Here is a 17,750-nt window from a genome sequence, read left to right as displayed (position 1 = left end):
ACTACTTCTGGTTTTACACTCATGGATCTCACAACAATGCTGCAAAATAGGCTACCGTTGGGGGGAACGGAGGCAGGCATAATATCCTATAGTTTTGGGGGGGAGATACTGGGGCGAGATGGCTATGACCAGCCTACAGGAAGGGACCAAAGTATATTTCCTGCCTCCTTCATTGATGGTGGAGAATAACCCAAACAAGATGGCCTACACCAGGGGTTCCTGGAACCCGCTGCTCATGAAGCCGCGATGGGCTCTTCCCGCCTAATTGTTCTGCACGCTTCCATGAGCCGAGCCGAAATGCCGTTCATCTTTCACCCGCTTCTGCACGCAGAGCAGGTATGCGAAAGGTGCATCTCTCACCACGGCTGCCGGCCAGGCTGCGCTGCGGCTTTTGCCTCGCTGTTCCGCCCCGCTGGTTGCTATGGCAGGTGTTTTTCCGCGTCGGCCAGGCCGAAAGCTGCCGGACTCCATCTTCGCCTGCCACAGGCGTGGTATGCCAAGCAAGCGGGGCGGGGGGGGGCGCGAGCAAGCAAGTGGGCGGGGGAGCAGAGGGGGACATGCGAGCGAGTGGGTGGGTGGGTGAGTGGGAGGCGGTTTCGCCTCTTTGAGGGGAAATTTCCGACCCCCCATTTGCACCGGCCCAGGTGGTGAGAATTAAATTTTACACCCTGGGCCACAACAGTTCTCTAAGTGAGAAATTGTTCGCAGTTACCTTTCGAAGAATGTCTTCTGCTAACGTAAGGAATGCCTTCTCAATGTTTATATTTGCTTTTGCGCTAGTTTCGAAAAACCTAATCCCATGCTCCCTTGAAATCTAGAAAAAGAAAAAGAAAGCAAAGTCTGTTAATTTGGCAAATGCATCCTGCAGCTGGTACATGTGGGCAAAGGGTAACAGGACCTCCGCTGCCTTAAGATTCCCCACTCAGCATTGTATATAGAACACCATTTAACCACAGCAGCAAAAGGCAAGCTTAGTAAATAATGAAACCCACTCCAGCAACTGAAGGGGTGCCCTTTCAAAATGGCCATGCCACTTGCCATGCAGAAAGCAGGTTATCGTGCTGAAAGATAAGGCTCCACTACCCTAACACACTAGATTTCCAATAGGCCTGCAGGAACCTAAGGGAGAGGCCTCAGTCTTTGAAGTCAAGGAGGAAAGAAATCATCTGCGATTCTCAATGTGACCAGATTAAGGAGCAATACTATAAGCGGTCAACATCAAGGAAGAAAATATTCAGTCCCATTTGTTTTCAACTTCAAGCTCCTATCTTGAGATTTAAAAATAAACAGAAAAAGACAAAGCTGGGTCTTTCACATTTCATTATAGTATCAAATGGATGATTCTGCAAAGCAAATGAAACGGTCCATTGGTTACTTACCGAGAAGGGTCCTTCTACTGGGCGTTGGAAGGACGTCTTGAATGGGTGTTTCCCAACCCGTTCTCAGGGAGGCAGGATGTAGTTTTTCATCACTTCCTGTGAACTGCTTGGTCACCCAATTCTCCAGTAGATGACTGACGAGAGCAGTGAGAGCCACTAAGGCATAGTATAATAGTAACAGGGAAGCCCACTAATTTCACAACGTCTTAATAAACTTATAAACATCAGCCAACGTGACAACAGTGAAAGGACAGGCTCTGCGCTAACTTTTTGAAGAATATGTACAATGTAGGAATCCATCAATCGGGGGATAACGCTGATCCAGTTAATGCCAAGACGTCCTTCCAACGCCCAGTAGAAGGACCCTTCTCGGTAAGTAAACTAATGGACCGCCTCTACCGGACGCGGAAGGACGCCTTGAATGGGGAACTCCCAGAGCAGTCCCAAATGGGTGGGTCAGATCACCCCTCGATGATGTGTTCCAGCACTCGCCTACCAAAGGTGGCCTCTGATGCTGCTAAGGAGTGAAGTTTGTAGTGCCTGACAAAGGCTGATACTGAGAAGACCACAGGTGGCAGCCCTACAGATGTCTATAAGGGGAACCTTGTTTCCTGAAAGGGCGGCGTTATCACGCCGCACTGGGCGCGTGGAGTGAGCAGTGATCCCATGTGGGAGAGGATGGTTCGACGCCTTATATGCTTCAATGATGCAAGCTTTGATAGTTCTGCTGATGGCTGCCTTATCATGCCCTCCCCCCCAGGTTGGGGGGGGAAACATTTTCGATGAAGAGGCTATGTGACACGCTTAATGGACTCTTGCCCTAACTATGAAGGCTTTTAGAGCTCCCACGGACGCCCAAGCTGCCACCAGTTTTTCAGCTGGGTGTGACGGAGTTGCACAAAAAGATGGTATGACTATTTGTTGAGACAGGTGAAACTTGGAGCTGACTTTGGGGCACGGCGGCGGGTCCAGTCTGAGGACCAACTGGGCCCTTGTGAAAGATGCAGAATTCTGACTCTATGGAGAGGGGCTGGAATTTCTGAAACTCTTCGGGCTGATGTAATTGCTAGAAGAAAAAGAGCTTTCATCTCAAGAACAACTTCAGATGGATTGTTTGTATGGGCCTCGCAAGGGGCTTTGGTAAGAGCCGAGCAGGGACCAGATGCAACCGCTAAGCTCTGGAAACCTGTGAACAGTCAGTGGCAGAATTTGTTTGACACCTGTAAGGAATCTGATGACATTGGGATGTCTAGAGATGGGGTAGTCCTGAAAGGTTGGCAGGACAAAGTTGAGGGTCAAGGCGACCTGGCGCCTCAAGGTTATGCACCATGTAGGCCCTGGCTAAATCCATCCTGTAGGAACGGCTAAGAGATTTATGCAGCAGGGTTGGCTAAGGGGGGGTCGTGATTGATTTCCTTCCAAGACTATCTCAATGCAAGGCCTTCCACGGCGAGTTGTAGATGTTCCTGGGTGGAAGTCCTTCTGGATGCTAGGGATGGTGCTTGGAAAACTTAGTTCAGGAGTAACTCCCCTTACTCCCCTTCGGAGGTTCCCGCTCTGCGCTACGCGGTCAGCTTGTACCACTGTGGTTTGGGGTGGGCGCATTGGGACCCCAAGTGCGTTAGCATGTCCGGTGGTGTGGGAAGTTGAAGGCCCGGGGAGGATGCCATCTCCAGGATTGATGATAGCTGTGGTCATGGGCTAATTTGGGGCTACTCAGTAATACCGCCGGGCCTGTTCTGCTGCTATTTTCCTCAAGACTTTCGGAATGATTGGAAGAGGAGGGAAGGTATATAGCAGGGCCTTTGGCCATGGTGTTAGCAGCGCCAGTCTTACTCCTGGATGCTCTGGGGTGGAAGAAGCGTGACATGAACTGGGGAGTTTGATGGTTTTCTGTTGATGCAAAGAGGTCCAAGGCGGGGTGACCCAGCTCTCCCGCTAATCCACTGGAAGATGGTCGGTTTCAGCTTCCATTCTGCTTCTGCCATGGATTTTTTCTGGTTTAGCCAACGGGCAGTGACATTCAACCAGCCTCTGATGTGTTCCTCTGAGTATGGATAGCAGGTGATTCTCGGCCCAGGAGAGGATCCGGGAAACTTCCCGGTGCATTTGTGTTGACCTGGACCCCCCTTGATTGTTGAGGTACGCCTTTGGTCGTGGTGTTGTCCGTAAGCGAACTAGGACATGTTTCCCCTGAAGATAAGCTGTTTGGAAGTGAGGAGTGCGTTGAAAATGGATCTTGTCTCCAGGATGTTGATGGTCAGGAGGGATTCTTCCTCTGTCCAGAGACCTTGGGCTACCTGGGTTCCTAGGGTTGCTCCCCATCCTCTGGAGGCTGGCATCGGTGATTGGGGTTGACTCCTGTCTGAGTGGAGATAAACTTTGCCTTTGGAGAGGTTGGAGTTCGTTGGTCCACCATCTGAGCTCCTTCTTTAGTCGAGGGGGTGGCCTCACAGTTCGATCTTTGCTTCATTATGATCTGGTATTGGAATGGGCTTAGAAAAATTTGCAGTGGGTCTTGCATGTGGAATCTGGCCCAAATGTAGCATGCTCCAAAAACGGACACCATCAATCCCATCAGGCTCGGGCCAAGAGGAGGAGGGAGTGCTGTTCCCCCTGAGATGATGGAGGTCAAGAGTCTGTTGGAAGCGACATAAACTTTGGCCGCTGGGATGAAGAGGGAATTTAGTGCCAGTCGATGAGAGCTCCTAAGTGCTCCATGGTTTGGGATGGAAGGATCGTGCTCTTTTCCAAGTTGACTATGAATCCGTGGTTCTGAAGAACCTGTTGAGCGGTCTGGACGTCCTGAGTTGCTTGCTGGGCCGAACCCGAGCGGATCAGGATGTCGTCGAGATATGGATATGCATGGATCTTCTGTTGTCGCAGTGCTGTGATGGGGCATAGAAGGATTTTGGAAAAAACTCGGGGCGCTGTGGCCAATCCGAATGGGAGTGCCCTGAACTGGAACTGTTGTTGGCCTATCGCGAAGCGTAGGAATTTTTTGTGTGTGTGGTGAATCGGAATATGTAGATATGCTTCGGTTAGATCCAAGGAGGTCAGGAAATCTCCGGGTCTGAGGTTTTCTACTATGGATCGAAGGGTCTCCATTCTGAACCGATGAAGTTGCAGATGTTGATTGATGAATTTTAGGTTCAGGATCGCCCGCCAGTCCCCGTTGCGTTTGGGCACGGTGAAAAAGTGAGAGAAAACACCCGAGTATCTCTCCGATTTGGGCACTGGCTCTATCGCCCTGATGCTGAGCAGATGTTGGATAGCGCATCTCGTCCTTTGTGCCTTGGTTATGTTGGCGTTGATTGGGAAGGCCCGGAAACGTTGAGGGGGAAGGCGTGCGAACTCGATTGAGTACCCTGATTGTATGACCTCCTGGGACCACCGATCGACATGGTCTCCTTGCCACTGATGTGTGAAGAATTGAAGACGACCCCCTACTGGAATGTGCGGGTAGTCATTGTTTGGTTGGATTGTCGTTGCGGAAGGTCTTGCCCGGTTTGGTGTTGTTGTAGTTGCGAAAGGAACTGTTGAAGTTTCCCGTGCGTTTGCGAAAACCTTGCTTGGCTTGCCAACGGTTACCGTCTCGGTTGAACCTAGGAAGAGTTTTGTGAGATCTGAAACTGGTGTGGGTTTTTGAACTCTGATTTGGGTGGTCTGGTCTGATGGACTTGGGCATGGCCTTTTTATTGTCTTTTGTCTGGATGAGAACTTGCTCTAGTTCCTGTCCGAAGAGCGTGTTGCCCTGAAAGGAATAGCCTGCCACCAGATGTTTGGATAGCATGTCGGCAGGCCAGGCCCTGAGCCATGCATGTCTTCTGGCCACTATGTTATTGGCCATGATTTTGGCCGTGAGGAGGAGCCCCTCATGGTTAGAGTCGGCTAGGTAGGAGGAAGTTTGTAGAATTCTTTCCACCCCCTCTCTGATGGCTTTAGATTCAGGGGGTAGCATCTCTATGATTCTACGCAGCCAAACGATGGATGCCCTTGCCATAGTGGCTGAGGAGAGGAGGAGCTTGGTTAAGGCTGCCAGGCTATCATGGGCCTTCCTAAGAATGGCTTCGGTACGTTTATCTAATTGGTCTTTAATGGTGCCTACTCCGTCCTTTGAGACCAGGCCCCCTGATTGCAGGGCGGCGACCGGGGCGTCGACCAGGGGGAACTTGAGCATGTTATTGATATATTCAGGAACCAGATATAATTTTTTGAATGATGAGGATAGGTTTTTGCCTGAGGTGGGAGAAGCCCATTCTCTGAGAATGCCCCGGTGGAAGAATTCCGGGACTGGCAAAAAAATCTGGGTTGCGGTCCTGATGTGGGAAGATCTCCTTCCTCCCTTTAGGGACGCCCTTAAGGGGTTTGCCCTCATTAGGTGTGGCTATGGGGTCTACAGCGTCAGAGGAATCCCTGAGATCTAACGCTGCAATGGCCTTGGAGATGAGGTTGGAGATGTTCTCCACATTAAAGAATTTGGAGGGTTGCTCTTGCGCATCTGCCTCTGCCTCATCTGGTTCAGAGAAATGCTCGGACTCCTCCTCTGACCCTTCTACACTGGTTAGTTCCTCATCGGTTTCCCCTGGGAAGGTTATGGCTCTATGTTTAGACCTGCCCCTCCTATTGGGGTCTATGGATGAGCCGGAGCGATTGGAGGGAGATGGGGAGCGTCTCCTCCTCCTTGCCCCGTGTTCCCTCCTATGGTAGGTCTGGATCTCCTCCCTCATGGCTTTCCTGAATAGGCTTACTAACTGATCTGGGGAAGCGTCATGCCAAGAATTGGGGTTATGGGCAGAATAGGACTCTAAGCCCTTCTCCCTTCTCCCGTTGCCGTGGGCGCGATCTTGCCTGGTGGAGAAGGCATCGCTCTCCTCCCCTTCCTCATCCGAAGAGTCAGCTGTGCGCGCCACGCTTGCGAGCCTCCGCGGCGGCGCCCTCCGTTGCCGAAGGAGGTGGGCGGTCTGAGGCATCCGTCCGCGAAGCGGAGGCTCCCGGGTCCTCGGCAAGCTCAACGGCCCCCTGAGGGGAAGGAGGATGCCGGTGCTGGGCAAGGGAGACCCGTGCGGGAGAACCGCCCTCCGGCGAGGCTAGCTCCACCGCCGCCGGCTGCCGGGGTCTGACGCTCCGCCGTCCGTTTCTTCTTGCCGCGCGGTTCCTCCGTTCGCGGCTTTTTGTTTTGCGGCTGGGAACTTTCTCCCCTCGGGGGGAGAGGCTGCTTTCCTTCCTTCTTGTTGCGGGAGGAAGCCCTGGTGTTTTCGGCCGAGGACCTTGTGAAGGTCTCCCTGGGAGGGGAGAAGCGGTCGGCCATTTTGGGCTCCCTTTTTTGGCGGGAAGAGTCCGGTAGACCAGGACTCTCCCGCCGAGAAAAGTGAAGAAAACTGAGGGGGAAGGGAACAACGGGAGACAGGAAAGGTTTAGATAGTCAAGATACGACAAGGACAGACACTACAGAGACTAGACAGAAATTTTTGCAGAGCCTCAAAAAGTTGCTGCTCTCCCTGTTAGGCAGGGAATTAAACTGGAGAATTGGGTGACCAAGCAGTTCACAGGAAGTGATGAAAAACTACATCCTGCCTCCCTGAGAACGGGTTGGGAAACACCCATTCAAGACGTCCTTCCACGTCCAGTAGAACACCCCTACTGAGCTGAGCCAGACAGCTGCTGTGTCTGTGAACAATTTCAACGCAGACAAGTCCACTGCAGCCCTCCAGACATGGCTGAACTGCCTGCCCTTGGTGACCATTCAAGTGAGGTCACCCTATGTGGCAGATGCCCAATGCACTTTTCCGGGAGAAATTCCCCAGCAAGCTTGACGATCAAAGGAGAGACCAGAGACTTTCCATTGCTTGAGGGGGAAACGTCTGGCCTAGAGCCTCCTTGGCTCAGGACAGGCCTCTACTCACCTGCTCGCCTTTTGCTTTTGGTACCACTCTCTTGTCTTCCATGTCACACTTATTTCCTAGCAGCATCCTCTCCACATCTTCATTGGCATGCTAGAGTGGAATCAGAAAACAACTCTTAATGCCTGCGCACAGCCCCATACCAATTTGAAAGCAGATATTAATTAATGTAGGTATGTGCAAGCCATCACATCCTGCAGTGTTTGTGAGGACCACACCTGTTACTCAAGGCTGCATAATATTTTTAGGCTGCTACAATAGAGAAAATATTCTATGGACAGAATCAGATACAAACAGTTTTGACAGGTCTTTGCTAAGGCGCTTTTAGTGCCTTAGAAATTTCTGCTCTGTTAAAGATACCAGGTTATTCACTAGTTTCAATTAGTTTAATTTCCTGTTTCCTTAAGACACAAATTACAGCTATGTCCTTTTCCAGAGGCAAGGAACGGGCAATTGTCAAGAGTTGCTAATGTACAGTATAAGCTAGCTTTCCTGAAGACGAATCAAAGTTGTTTAGAAAAATGCACAATTTAGAAACTTTCACATCAGCACTACAAGGGATCAAATGAGCTCCCTGAAGCCCTTAACTTGAAGCAGAACCAGAAAACTGCCCTCAATGCCTGTACACAATCCTATACCCGCTCCTATTTGAAAGCAAGAATGAATTAACCCCCTCCCCAAGTCAGCTTCAGCTCCATCAAGCAAACACTGCGAAAGGTGAAGGGCTCAGCTACCCAATCATAGCCACTAGAAGCTAAATTAATCAAAGATGAACTTGATGTGCTGGGCTGGGCTGGGGTTGGGATTCCCTCTTCCCACGCTTGACGGTGTGCAGTTAATATCAGCACTGTCTGTCAAGAGTTTAGGTGTGATCCTTATCAATGGAGGCACAGGTCATGAATGTTGCCAGAGTGTTTTTTTTCATCTCCGCCAGATCAGGCCACTGTTTCCCTGCCTATCTCACCCTGTCCTTGACACTGTATGTTACTCACTCTATGCAGGGCTACCCTTGAGACTGCTCCAGAAACTCCAGCTGGTCTGAAATGCAGTGGCATGAGTCCTCACATAGCCCCAAGGAGAGCACATGTCCAACCAATGCTCCGTCAGGTGCACTAGGGCTCCAAGTGGAATACCAAATCAAGGTCAAAGTATTTGTTCTAACCTTTAAAACCCGCTATGATCTGGGATCTTCGTATCTGTGGGACTGTCTCTCCGATAACACCTATCAGAAATGTTCGGCTCAGCTGGAAACAATTTACTGGTAGTCCTTGGCCCAAAGACCATCTAGCTGTCCTCAACCAGAGCCAGGGCGTTTTCAGCTCTGCTCCTGGCTTGATAGAACTATCAATCAAGTGACACCAGAGCCCTGAGGGATTTGCTGCAGTTTCACAGGGTCAATCAGACAGAGATGTTCCACTGGGCCTTTGGTTGAAGACAACAATGGTTACATCAATCTGACCTATTTTGTCTCCCCCTCCCCTCAAACTTGTTTTTTTCTTTGCTTTTCCCCTCTATGTTTATTATTAAACCCTTTTTCCTATTCCTATAGTCCCTATAAATTGGTTAGTTGTTGTCTTCTACCCTATCAGTCTGGCCTCCCCAGTCTTGTATATTGAGGGATTTTTTATTGATGAATGTTTTAATTTATTATATGAATTTAAATTGTAACATTTTCCTACCCTGAGTCTGATTCTGTCGGAAAAGGGAGGGGTATAAATCAAATAATTAAAAAGACTGAAGGCAAGCTAACACCTCATGCAAATAAGTACAAGAGAACAGTACTGCTCTAGTTATGCCTAGTTACTCAGCAGAAGTGAATTCAGCAACTGATGTGTCAACTGTCAGGCAGTCACATAAACCCAAATAGTATCCTGCCTCAAGTCTTTGCTTGCCAAGTGCTGACACACAGTTAAGAAGAGTAGTTTGGATTTATAACCCCTTTCAGCTTACAAACTCCTCTCCCTTCCTCTCCCTACAACAGACTCCTTGTGAGGTAGGTGGGGCTGAGAGAACTTTTACGAGGCCAAGGGCCCAGCAGTGACCTTTCATGTGGAAGAGCAGGGAAACAAACCCGGTTCACCACATAAAGATTCTGCCACTCATGTGGAGGAGTGGGGAATCAAACCCAGTTCTCCAAATTAGAGTCCACTGCTCACTATACTATGTTCCTCCCTACCACACCACAATGGCTCTGAATCCAAATCTAGGCACCTCTGTGGTCCTGCAGTATGGCACAAAGGGAGCCATGAAACAAGTATCTAATGTGCTGCAGGATACCAATCAGAGCTAGAAGATGGGAGAATGACACATGTAAAGGGATGTTTTTTTAGCAAACCCCTGGATTTCCAAAAGGCTTTTGACAAAGTTCCTCACCAGACACAATTGAGAAAACTCAGCAATGAAGGAATAAGAGGGGAAGTCCTCCTATGGATTAAAAACTGGTTGAGGAACAGGAAACAAAGGGTGGGTGTAAATGGGAAGTTCTCACAATGGAGAGATGTAGGGAGTGGTGTCCCCCAAGGATCCGTTTTGGGACCAGTGCTCTTTAACCTATTCATAAATGACCTGGAAGTAGGGGTGGGTAGCGTGGTGACCAAGTTTGCAGATGATACCAAATTATGTAGGGTGGTGAGAATCACAAAGGATTGCAAAGAGCTCCAAGCGGACCTTGATAAATTAGGTGAGTGGGCTAAGAAATGGTAAATGCAGTTCAATGTAGCAAAATGCAAAGTGATGCACATAGGGGCAAAAAATCCAAACTTCACATACAAGCTGCCAGGGTAATATATCAGTCACAGACCAGGAAGTGGATTTGGGCATCTTAGTTGATAGTTCCATGGGAATGTCAACTCACTGAATGGCAGCTGTGAAAAAGGCAAACTCTATGCTGGGGATAATTAGGAAAGGAATTGATAATAAACCGTAGCACTTGGCATGCGCCCTATAAAGACATTGCAGCCACCGCATCTCTCGAAAGTAACTGTGTTCAGTTCTGGTCACCACATCTCAAAAAGGATATCGAAGAGATAGAAAACGTGCAGAGAAGGGCAATGAGGATGATTGAGGGATTGGAGCACCTTCCTTAGGAGAGGCTGCAGTGTTTGGGATTCTTTAATTTGGAGAGGAGACGTCTGAGGGGGGATATGATTGAATATAAAATTATACATCGGGTAGAAAATGTTAACAGAGAGAAATTTTTCTCTCTTTCTCACAATACTAGAACCAGGGGCCATTCACTGAAAATGCTAGGGGGAAGAATTAGAACTAATAAAAGGAAACACTTCTTCACGCAACGTGTGATTGGTGTTTGGAATATGCTGCCACAGGAGCTGGTGATGGCCACTAACCTGGATAGCTTTAAAAAGGGCTTGGACAGATTTATGGAGAAGAAGTTGATCTATGGCTACCAATCTTGATCCTCCTTGATCTGAGATTGCAAATGCCTTAGCAGACCAGGTGCTCGGGAGCAGCAGCAGGCCATTGCTTTCACATCCTGCATGTGAACTCCCAAAGGCACCTGGTGGGCCACTGCGAGTAGCAGAGTGCAGGACTAGATGGACTCTGGTCTGATCCAGCAGACTAGTTCTTATGTTCTTAAGTTACATTTAAGCAAAGCAACCTGACAGAGACCTCTATGCTCTGTTGCTGAACCTCCAGGGCAACTGGCTGGTCACTATGTGAGACAGGATGTTGGACTAGAAGGACCGTTGGCCTGTTCCTTCAGGGCTCCTATGTCAAACCTAACCTCTGAAATCAAATAAATTATTCTTTGAAGGAGAATTAATACCTACTGAAGTCTTGCAAGTAAGAGGTGTGTATCAAGAGTCAATGCAGCAGCAGGGTGGGGATTTTTTTTTGAGGGGGAGGGGGGTTTACTGGGAGGGAATGTTTTTCACAGTTGCAGCTACATCATGCTAATTAAATCCTTTTCCTAGCATGGTATAGTGGTTAAGAGCAGGTCCACTCGAATCTGGGGAATTGGGTTTGATTCCCTGCTCTGCCGCTTGAGCTGTGGAAGCTAATCTGGTGAACGAGATTAGCTTATGCACTCCAACGCCTGCCAGCTGGGTGACCTTGGGCTAGTCACAGTTCTTCTGAGCTCTCTCAGCCCCACCCATCTCAGAAGGTGTTTGTTGTGAGGGGGGAAGGGAAAGGAGAAAAGGGAGATATAAATCCAAACACTTCCTCCTCAAGGTTCTGCTCCATGGACTGAACTGAAGTTCTCTAAATAGCCTCTAAATCATAGGTGTCGAACTCGCAGCCCTCCAGATGTTATGGACTACAGTTCCCATCATCCCCTGCCAGCATCATGCTGGCAGGGGATGATGGGAACTGTAGTCTGTAACATCTGGAGGGCCACGAGTTTGACACCTGTGCTCTAAATAGTGATATATCCTGCTTGTTGAAGGGGTCTATTGTCAAATAAAACTCAGAAGTCTGAAAACAACTGGCAGGAAATTGAATATGAGGTGAGAACTGCTGTTACCAGGTAGCCAAAATTCAAACAATTCTAAGATCACTAAGTTGGCCCCATCGCACCCCCTCCCCCAGGTTTTTCAGACTGACAGCACAAGTAACATCAGGCCTCTCCAGCAACTCTAGGCAGCCTTCCAACAAAGCCTCTCCCGTTGTGGCCTTAATGCAGTGCTAATGCCTGATGTCCCGGCCATCATCTTTGCTTACACGCCGCATACAGATGTGGAAAGACTCCAGAAACTTTCAGGAAAAATGATACGCCCAAACAATGATAACTATGTGGGTAGCTAGGTACATATGTGAGTCTCTAACAGTGAAGGAGGGTTTCATTCCAAAATTTAGTTGCTTAAAGTTGCACTAGACTAATGAAAACAAAAACTTCCACAAGAAACAGTTGGTGCATTTCTACTGAAGCTCAAGGATCAAGTTTTGCCTCAAGTACTGCTTTTGGAAGCCAGGACTCTGAGTCCCTGAATGATTTTTCTCAATCTTCCATTCTCTTCTAAAATCTGCAATAATTCAGATATTGGGATGCCCATTTAAGTCACACCTGCCCTTTAAATCCTGAGCATAGTCTGCCTTCTGAATTTGCTCAGCAGCTGAGAGTCGGTGAAATCCCTAATGTAATAGTGAGTGGGGGGGGAGGGGGTAATTAGCTGCTGCACATCAATTAAGAGACTCCTTCCCAAGTAAGTATCACCTTATACCTCGTGCTACCTCATTTTTCCTTAAGCCAGTGTGGCAGTCATTACAGAAAAAACAAACAAAAAAAGACTTTTAGCCAGCTCTGATATTAATCTGGTTAATTAATACTAGTTGCTCCTAATTATCTGCTGTCTGAGTTTATTTATGGCTGTTCTGTGGATTCCAAAGCCACTTTCCAGACCGTGGTCAGTAGAAGGTAAGAAAGAAATTTTAGTAAGCAGAAGTAATTTAAATTCTCCTGGAGCCAAACATGGTGCTGAGTCTTTTTTTAAACAAAAAAGGAGTAGACCTTTCAAAGACAAGAACAAGGGGCACAGAGTACCAGAAGTCTAAAAAATAACAGTAAAACCATAAAAAATACCAAAAGATATGTGTGTGTATAAATGTGATGGGAAACACAAAATATTATTGTAATAACGAAAGTACAAGACTGTACCATAACATGTCCATAAATCAAAAATGACAACAAAAAAGACTATTAAAAGATTTACAAGTCAGATATAGCAAATAATTTCAATACAGATATCATATACAATTTCAACATGGCAATTCCATAAACAAGTTTATAAGCTGGGGACAAAATGAAAACCTGCACTTTTCTTGTGTGTTTTTCTCTTGCTTGTAAGCTTTACAGAATTTCCCTATTGAAGTTGTATATAATACCTGTACTGAACCTATTATTTGCTGTATTTGGCTTGTAAATCATTTTTAGACTTCTGGCACCCTGTACTCCAGTCTTACTTATTAGCCTCTGGCCTCCACAGGGAGTCCATCTGGAAATATGTCAATGAATGAAGAACAGTCAAACAGAAAGAAGCCGAGGAGGCTGGCAATTAAAGTGTCATCACTTACAGAAGCCCTTGTGTTCATTAGAGCTCAGCCATTTTCAGTTGGGTCAGTTTCTTCCGCCCCATTTGACACCCAAGCACCCTGCACTCCAAATTCATCAGCAGCTCTATATCACAAATATTACCTAAGCATCTGAGCTAATTATTCTCTCCTTTAGATAAAAGACGACATTAAATGAATTCTTGCTGCTGAGCATCATGCCACACTCTTAGGCAGGGACTTCATATACAGCAGGCACAGGCAAAAAACACATTCTGATTGGTTCCAAAAGGTCACTTTCTGCTGTGCACTGATTTTTTTTCTCACCTCATCTATGTTTCTGAGCCATTTACTGATGTTTTCAAAGCTTTTGGCATTGGTGATGTCATACACTAGCATGATTCCCATGGCACCCCTGTAGTAGGAGGTGGTGATGGTGTGAAACCGCTCCTGCCCTGCTGTGTCCCTGTGAAAGAAAGCAAAGACACATTCAAATACAGTGTAGCCACGCCTTAGGTTAGAACAGTGCAGCCAAATAGCGATTTCAGGCAGCTGGGAGTGACAAAGAACTGAGCTGCACTTCAGTATCAAAAGAGAGATCGGATCATTTTTCACGTAGAACCATTTAATACAGTCTACCATTTGCATGGGATTGGACTAGATGACCTAGGGAGACCCTTCCAACTCTATGTTTCTAAGGATCATGTACTATAGAATTTTACTCTCTTACATTATGTCCAGTAGATGCATTCACAGTAGGTTGACAAGTACCCTTACCATGGCAGATTCTATACCTCCCAACCTCCATAAGATGGCCACTGAGTTACTCAATAAGCAATGTTGGGGGGAGGAGAGAACCTAACATAAAGGCCTCTTTATCCAATAGCCAGTAACCCTGAAATTTCTGGACTGCAAGCAGATTCACATGGCCCTCTGTACACAGTGAAGCAGCTAAGAGTTGCTGGTTTGGGCCCAGCTACTGGTCCTGTGGATATATAGATACATATCTAGAATATGCAAGCAGGAAAAGCTCCTTAGTAAGAACTGAGTAAATACACAGTGAGTCACTTGGATGTTGACTTTAAACATCTATAGGCTGCCATTCCAAAGCTCAAGGCAGCCTGTGAATGCAAAATGCAGAATCCACACAGAAAAAACCTCAGGAACCTCTTACCTACCAGAAGGCAGTGGGGGAATATGTCCCATGGCTCTGATTTCAGTGCAGGGAAGACTGTTCCCTGGTTAACTAACTTTGTGCAGCAGGGGGCCTCCACTGACATGGACTCTAGAGGGTGTATGTTTCACTGTGTGCTCTGCACATCTCAGGGGTCCCTGCAATCCAGAGGCCCTCATCCACAGAACACTCATGACAATGATTGACATTTTACCAGTATAGAAACAAAGCCCAGAGGACAGCTCCAGTCTGTCAAGAAATTTCACACCAACCCATAACTGCAGTGCAAGAGCACAGCATGTATAAGTAGGTGACAAAGCACTGCTTGAAGGAAATCTTTCTTATGAACACAGAGTACTGCAGTGAGGAATCAAAATCTTTTGACTGCGTCGGCACCACCTCTGACTGGATTGGACACAGAATAGTTAATACAGGGGAATAACAATAATACAGGGGAGTCTCAGCTAGTTTACTGTATCTGCAATGTCACCTGCCTGCTCCCACCCCACAACCCCCCCCAAGTAATTAAGACTTTCAACGTAAAGTAATTTTTACTACAAATTAAATACAATGCTTCTCCACTATCCTGACTGCAGCATTTTCCAAGAACTCACAGAAAGCTGTTCCTCACAGGTTTCAGAAATGCCCACAAAACAGGCATATTAAGTACATAGGATAGAGAAATCTCTTTTTGTAACGTCATCTGTGGACAATGTGGGGCTGTGCTGCTGGACCATTCATGGAAGGTTCGCCAAGTATCCTCCAGTTGCCAAGTAGACGAAGGTGTGTGTGGCTGCCAGGTTCTCTTGTTGGAGCCTCAGCTCTGGAGTGAGGGGGGAGGTTTAAATCACCATCACCCTGTTTCCCCATTTGGTTTCTCCTGTGCCTGCTGGCCCTTTCTCTGTAGCTTGGATGACAGTAGAGGAGCAGTCCCAACCACCTCCACCAGAGCTCGGGATTGATGAACCTTAAATATCCTTGGCCACTCCCCTCGGCCCCACACTTTTGGTTTTCTTTTTCTGAGGCCTGCAAGTTTCATGAATCTAGATTTATCCCTTGAACCTCTTCTCTGGGGCTCTCTACTGCCCCCAATAGCTTCCCAGTCCTGAAAGATGGACTAGATATGACCCCACCCAACAGCTGATTAATGGTGTTGATCTCACTGAGCCTGTTTGCATCTTTAGTTGCACTGCATTTGATCCTTGTGATGCTGGAGGAGATTTCACTGCCCGGGAGCGTGGCTCTCAATGGGAGGTAGGAGCTGAATCCAGGGCTGGGCCTGGCCTATAACACTGTCTTCCGCTGCAGAATCAAAGCTGACCAGGGGAGGGATGATGGCTCAGTGACAGAGCATCCGCTTTGCACACAGAAGGTTCCAGGTTCAACTGAAACTGTATCTAGTTAAAAAGATCAGGCAGGAAATGAAGGTATTTACCTTCACCTGGAGAGCTACTGCCAAAGCAGACAATGATTGTCACAGATCAAGTGTCTGATTCTGTATAAGGCAGTTTCATGCATTCCTCTGACAAGAATCTGAGCTACACCAACTGCTTCCCAGCAACACGCTTCCCCATTCCCTGCCGCCACTCCACTCCCACCCCCTTTAGGAAGAGTCCCATCTCCGTACTTGTTTCAGCTAGTCTTAAGACAGCCAATCTGTTTGCACCGCATTTGTAGCACATAATAAACATTAAGGTGGAGAAATCAAGACAGTAATACTGAAAGGGTGAGCGGTAAGTTGGAAATTTTGTCATAAGTTCAGCAACCACCCAAGGGAGTAATGCTTTTAGAAGGGAAGCGGTTTTGTTATCGTAATGCTTTTATATTAATAGCAGGAGGATCATATAACAACTATGATGTGCTGCAATGCCATGAAACACTACGTAGTCCTTCCTGCACTGAGGGGAATTATTTCCCTCAGCAACAAAAGCTTTCACCATTTTCACTCATGGAATTTCACCAGAGTCGATCTACTGTGGCCTTTTAAAAAGCAAGCTATTGACATTTACCCATGCTTGCTCCAACTTCTTCTCTGTAAAGAATTATGTACCAAAACAATCTTAAAATTAGACAAATTATCTGTTCACCAGTTTTGAAAAGATTCCTCCCTGTTTTTATTCAAACGCACTCAGTTAAGGAAAAGAGCTTTTCTTGCTTGTAGCTTCTGGAATCTCTCTTCAAGCCAATGACCAAGACAGAGGGAAAGGATGGAAGTATGCGGGTGACCGAAAAGATTTAAAGAAAGGTTTGAGAAAAGGCAGATAAAAAGAGATACCACTCTACAGAACCTTTTGTGTGGTGGTAGTGGAGGAGGAGGAGAAGGAAACTACTGTCAAGTTGCAGTTGACTTATGGCAGCCCTGTAGGGTTTTCAAGGCAAGAGATGTACAGAGACAATTTGCCATTGCCTGCCTGTGCATAATAACCATGGTACTTCTTTGGTGGTCTTCCATCTAAGTACTAACCAGGGCCAACCCTGCTCAGCAAGCCTGGACTACATGTAGCATCTTAAAAAGTATGTGGTGTAGAATCTTAAAAATCTAGAAATTTGGTACTTTATGTCTCATAAAGGGATTCATTACATAAGCAAGAAAAAGCGCTCAGATAGTATGAAGGCACTTGTATTGCAAATCCTTCCATGCTTTCATCCGTACCCAGGAGACTTACTTGCTGGTTTTTCATCCTGCCATCTTGGAATACATGAAGCTGTCTTATACCAACTCAGATCACTCACGTACCAAGGCTACTGTCTACTCTGAGTGGAAGCAACTCTGCTGGGTCTCAGAGTTTATTACATCATCTGCCACATTATCCTTTTAACAGGAGATGTCAGGGATTGAACCTGGGGCCTTTTGTATGCAAAGTAGACATTCTACCGCAGAGCCACTGCCTTTGATAACACTGTTAACATTGATAACTTTGTCTCCAGCTCCTTAGCCTCTTTGCAAAGGCAGACATCTGTTCTCTACAATATCAAGAAATAGCCATTTACTGAGTAACAACCATGGCTGTGTGAGAACTTCTATCACTGAGGCCATAGCTCAGTGGAAATGCACACATTTGGCATAGTTCCCTGCCTCCAGTAGAAAAAGTGTTTTTCTCTACTACTATTACAACAGCTGAATTGTCTCTTACAAAACTGTTCAAGGTGGTTTGTGAACTGTTAATAATGAGATCTGATTTCCTTGGAGAGGAAAATTCAGTTGAGATGTGATGCTTTTGCTAGGTTCTTTATGGATGATTCCTATAATCTGGATGGATTTAGAAGCTGTTTTGATAGTAGATT

General features: G+C 47.0%; 1 protein-coding gene across 1 annotated transcript in view; it reads right to left on the bottom strand.

Moving 5' to 3' along the window:
* Positions 1–17,750, bottom strand: part of RAB10 (RAB10, member RAS oncogene family) — a 41,783-nt gene that overhangs the window by 1,574 nt on the left and 22,459 nt on the right. The window contains exons 3-5 of the mRNA XM_048516318.1: positions 13,619–13,757; positions 7,286–7,375; positions 713–814 (exon numbers count right to left, since the gene is read on the bottom strand). Of these exons, the coding sequence (XP_048372275.1) occupies positions 713–814; positions 7,286–7,375; positions 13,619–13,757 (331 nt within the window). The remainder of the gene's footprint in view (positions 1–712; positions 815–7,285; positions 7,376–13,618; positions 13,758–17,750) is intronic.

The sequence above is a fragment of the Sphaerodactylus townsendi genome, linkage group LG01 (assembly GCF_021028975.2).
Source record: "Sphaerodactylus townsendi isolate TG3544 linkage group LG01, MPM_Stown_v2.3, whole genome shotgun sequence".
In the NCBI taxonomy this organism is placed as follows: Eukaryota; Metazoa; Chordata; class Lepidosauria; order Squamata; family Sphaerodactylidae; genus Sphaerodactylus; species Sphaerodactylus townsendi.
Note: the sequence above shows the minus strand (reverse complement) of the source record. Positions and strands in the feature narration are given on the sequence as shown.